Below are 5,109 nucleotides of genomic sequence, written 5' to 3'. Positions count from 1 at the left end.
TCTAAATCCAACAACCTAAATTTAAACCCAAATTTAAACCCAAATCCAAAATCAGCACCTTCCACCAGAAGGATTCAAAAGAACTCATCCCTCCACCTGCCTAGCCAGCCAGCTAACCAACCAACCGCAACCAGCCAGCCTACCCAGTACCACCCAGTACCATGCGGCCAGGCCTAAGAGGGCGATGGGGTGGGTGGGTGGGTGGGTACATGTAAGCCGAGCCGTTCAATACCCGATTACTAGTCACTCCGCGCAGCGTGCACCCACCATACACACCCACGCCATCCCCACGCCCAGTCACCAATGCATGATATCCGGGTGCTGCCTGGCCATCTCTACCATGCCACTCTTGCCTGCCATGGCCGTCAACCCCCCGGCCCCCCTCGCCGCCATCCCCCTGTTCCCCCCAGCTGGTCGACGGACTGTCGTGGCAATGAGTACGTCGTTGTGGAGCTGGTGCCCTTTGGGTCGCTGGACAAGGTGCTGGCGCAGTTCGGGCAGTCGCTGCGTAACCGCTCCAAGCTCATGATGTGCGAGCAGATCTGTCACGCCATGTGCGAGATGGCCTCGGCGGGGGTGCTACACCGGGACTTGGCAGCCAGGAACATTCTGGTCCAGTCCATGCAGCCCGTGCATGTTAAGGTGGGCGGTCGGGTTGGCGGTGGAGGTGGGGGTGGAGGTGGTGGAGTGTGTTTGATTTCGAAGGGGGTTTGTGGAGCCTTGTTGCGTGTGTGTGAGTGTTTGTAGAAGTGGTATGGATGTGGATGAACGAGATGCCTTACCGCTGCTGCGTAAAGTGCTAGCCAACCTGAACAACTGGCTGGGGTGAGGCTTTGGAGTCTTAGCGAGAGCTGTTTTAAGGGGAAGGGTGGGAGAAGGGGTTCGGCTGCTGGGAGGAGGAGGAGGTGGTAGGATGGTCAATGTTCGAGACCTCTGCGATCTCTTAGAGTGGGGGGAGTTCCAGAAGTGCCGCGCCCCAGCCAAAACGTAAACCCTGCTCTCGCGAAAAGACTGTAGATAAGGTAGAAGACCGTTTGGATTGCCAAGCCCTGTCTTCCAACCACATGTCGGCGCTTGCGACCCTTGCAGGTATCCGATTTCGGATTAGCGCGAGTCTCGCCGCATCACGAAGCCGCCTGCGGCCTTGGCAAGGGCGCCTGTGATGAAGAGCCAGCACAGCAGCAGCGCCAGCAGCAGCGACTTCTGCACGTAGGGAGTGCCGCGGCGTCGACTGGCTCATTGGTCCCTGTGCGCTGGAGTGCGCCGGAGGTGCTGCGGACGGGCGCCGGCTGGTCGGAGAAGTCTGACGGTGAGAGGCGGGAGGGAGGGGCAAGTGGGGTTTCGAAGGGAGCGGTGTGGGAAGGCTAATGGGGCTGCTTCGACGACGGGGTAGCGCGGGGGGGGGGAGACAGGGGGGTAGGTTTGGGCGGGCGGGGATGTTGCTGAGGCCTGTGGGAAGGGGGGGAGGGCGATGGCGGCCGAGCGCTCAGAGCTTTATGTTGGGGGTTGATGGGAAGAGGAAGAGAGGGATGGTGAATCCCTGTGAAGAGTGGACAAGTGCACGGCTCGGCACGTTGACAGAGGGAATCTAAGGTCCATGGGGCTTTTGAGTGCTCTTTAGGTGGCGTTTAGGAGGGCCGATATTACTATTACCGTGGGGGCTCACCAGCAACCAAGTCGGTCGCTATAGCCGTCCTTGCAGGCGCAGCGGGCAGTTCGTCCGCCTAACCCAGGGGATCGAAATGCCGTTAGGTCGCGTAGTGTTCTACCTAGCGTAATGGGGCTACTTCTGTATGTATGTATGTATGTATGTATGTATGTATGTATGTATGTATGTAAAGTTTTCTTCCACAAGCAAAAACATGACCGCTTACCTAGGGTGCACCCCTGCTCTTCGTCCTTGCTCCCAGTTTACTCGTACGGTGTGACGATGTGGGAGATCTTCAGCAATGGCGCCGAGCCGTACGCCAACCGGTCCGACGTCGAGGTGCGTCGGCGAAACATAGTTTGGGTGGCGAGTGGCGTGGCAGGGGACGTGCAGCAAGCCGCAGGGCGCGGAAAGGGTCGTGGAAATAGCTGTCAGGTTTCCAGATTACAGCCCTTGGGTGCACAGCTTCTATCATTTGCGTGATAGATTTAGGTCAGTGTGATTTGGGTTTTCCATCCACACCGTGGACAAGGACAAGGACACCAACGGAAAAACCTGCCTGGGCGCAATCTGTGACCCTGTGTGTCACATATACATGTCGTGTCCTGCCACCTCCGATGCTCTTCCCTCCCTTTCCCCTGCCAGCACCCGCCCCGCCACCCCCGGATATCTTGTACGCTCCATGTTCCCCGCCGAACCCCGGGGACTTCCCCAAGCTTCGCCAACCCGTCCCTACCTCGTCGGCCTGTGTGTGTGTGTGTGTGTGTGTGTGTGTGTGTGTGTGTTTTGACCCCTGCAGGCCGCCGAGGCCATTGTGGGTGGTGAGCGGCTTCCTCGGCCCAAGGACTGTCCGCACCAGGTGTACGCGCTCATGAGAGGTGCGGGCGGGCGGGCGGGCGGGCGTGGTGTGAGTGTGAGTGTGAGTGTGAGTGTGTAGGGCGGAGTGCGAAAGTGATTGTATGTGTATGTGTATGTGTGGTTTATGCCGTAAGCGGCATTGACCTCCGCCCCACCCTCCCTTTTCATTCTTGTCATAGACTGGGCCAGTTGTTGCTTTCGGCGGTTGATTTTTTGTTTTTTGCATCATCATCATCATCATCATCATCATTATCATCATCATCATCATAGCCACATTCACCATTATACGTATAACGTGGTTGTCCCCCTCTCCTTCCCTTTTTTTCTTCAAAAGCGGCTTTTACGACGGCTTTGTCGAGCATTTCGCAAACCTTCTAAATTCGTGCTGCTGCGCGTGTCGCTGCAGCTGCTGGATTACATATGACATACATCTCACCCGTAATCGCACTTCCTTGGCCGCTTCGACAACCTCCCCTCCCGTCCCTCCTGTCCCTGCCCCCCTACCAGATTGCTGGCATCAAGATCCCGCACGTAGACCCAGCTTCCAAAACATAGCAGGCGTATTCAAGCGCTGGAGGGACATGACGCTGGCAGCCAAGGCCGCCAGCGGCAGACGCGGCAGCACCGGCGACAGCGCTGCCGCCGCCGCCACCGCCGCGGCCGAGGAGGCAGCGGCGTTAAAGGCCTTGGAAGAGGGCGACGGCGGTGGCGGCCGCTTCTTCAGCAGCGGCACGGGGCCTACTCCGGCGCCGAGCTGCGCTTCCCGGGCCCCACTCGATCCCCAGCTACATGGCGTCCAGCCCTCCGTGAGCTTTGCAGAGCCACCCCTTCGTCGCTCAGAAGAAGCCAGTGCCGGCGGTTATGGCGGCCCTGGCGCCGGGACCGGCACCAGTGGTCGCGGTGGTGGTGGCGGCGGCGGCGGCTACCTGGCCATCTCGTCGTTATGGAACCCTGGCTCTAGCGTCTTGAATGCTGCGCACCAAGAAGCTGGAGCCGTCGTTGCGGCCGCTGCCGCCGCCACATGCTCGCCACCGGCAGCTCGGCCGCCATCGCCGCCGCGTCGCGTCATCCCCTCGGGCGAGGTCCTGCAACTCCCCGGGCAGCACTCGCACCGCCAAATGTGCACACAGGCGGGCCATCATCACCACCATGCAAGGACGTGTACGTCGGCCGCGCTGGCAGCCGCCTCGACCATGAGCAGCTTCACCGCTGCCACCACCACCACCACTACCGCCGCTGCGACAGCTGTGCTTCCTACCGCTGCGGTCGGCAGTCTACCCCAAGGCAAGCCGATACCCGCATCATCGCCGCCAGGGCCGCCGCGGCCGCCGCCACAGCAGCAGCAGCAATCCGAGCCCGTGGCGACGGCGCTCATCCCCGGCGGTGCTCAATCCGTCGTACAACCGTACGGCGTCGCCAGCTCTGCGTCATCATTTAGTGGATGCAGCGGGCCGCCCATCTGCCCATCGCCCTTGATCCGCAGCTGCGGCGTCGCTGCCTCCCACGACGATAGCCTCCGTGACGGAGGCCCAAATAGCCATCGTCGCAACCACCAATCCCAATACCCCAAGCACAGCTACCTCCAGCAGCAGCAGCAGCAGCACGAGCACTCGAAAAGCAACAGCAGCGTTTTGCAAGGGGATCCGATGTCGGTGGATCTCGGAACCGCCGCAGCCGCCGTCGCAGCCGTTCCCCAGGCAGTTATGGATCTGGACGCCGTTGCCACCGCGGCGGAAAAAGACCCAGGTGCCGCGGCGGGACCCGCGGCGTCTGCTGCTGCTGCTGCAGCAGTGGGGCCAAACTCCTTGTCGACCGGAAAGCAGCTCGCTACGGCCGGATCGCTCAGTAACCTGAACGACGACGACAGCGCCGAGAACGGAGGGCCGCCACCGCCGCCCGCGCCGCTATCGTTTGGGGCCGCCGCCGGCAAGGGCAGAGACGGAGGCCCGCTGTCGGATTGGCCCGCCGGCGGTGTCGCCCCGCATGCCACTCCGAGTAGCGACGGCGATGTCGGTGCCTTCCGTGACATGGCCCTCCTCCAGTGCACACACTCGCTGTCGTACCACCCCTTGGTGCCACCGCGGCCGTACGGCCTCAGTTCGCCTCCGTTTGGTCAGGATGGCGGCAGGACCTGCAGCGCTGGCGGCGCCACAGCCATCCCGGCGGCTTGCTTGCCGGATAGTAAGGAGTGCGAGGTGGCAGGGGCAGGGGCGCTGCCGTACTTGAACCGGCATAACCACCACCATCAGAAGCAGCCTCCGCTGCATCTGACTCCCCCGCCGCCGCCGCCGCCGCCGCCGCTGCAGCAGCAACAGCAGCGGCGGTTCCGAGGGCTCGGGAGTTCACCTGAGCGCGTCTTGCGGCGGCGCCTCGCCTTAGGCTCTGGTTTGGGGTGGTCGTGTTCTAGCCCCCTACGACCCACGCACAGCCGTGGCCATGACGTCTTGATGCAGGCCGTCGCTAGGTAATCATTTTTGGGGATGGGGGGAAGTGGCGGAAAGGAGGGACAGAAGTGAGGGCGGTCTTGGGGCGCATTCGCCTGCCATCCGTCAATCCCGCCTTTCCACCCTCGGGAAGGTGCCACCCACAGCCGTGGATGGGAT

General features: G+C 61.8%; 1 protein-coding gene across 1 annotated transcript; it reads left to right on the top strand.

Moving 5' to 3' along the window:
* Positions 1–522: 522 nt before the first annotated feature.
* Positions 523–3,054, top strand: VOLCADRAFT_47055 (uncharacterized protein; the record flags this gene model as incomplete). Its single annotated transcript, XM_002956627.1, has 6 exons — positions 523–636; positions 1,090–1,113; positions 1,198–1,309; positions 1,911–1,987; positions 2,448–2,526; positions 3,014–3,054. Coding segments are annotated over 6 exons (447 nt in total), but the record flags the coding sequence as incomplete, so codon positions are not given.
* Positions 3,055–5,109: the final 2,055 nt, after the last annotated feature.

This window comes from Volvox carteri, assembly GCF_000143455.1.
Source record: "Volvox carteri f. nagariensis unplaced genomic scaffold VOLCAscaffold_63, whole genome shotgun sequence".
NCBI lineage: Eukaryota > Viridiplantae > Chlorophyta > Chlorophyceae > Chlamydomonadales > Volvocaceae > Volvox > Volvox carteri.
Note: the sequence above shows the minus strand (reverse complement) of the source record. Positions and strands in the feature narration are given on the sequence as shown.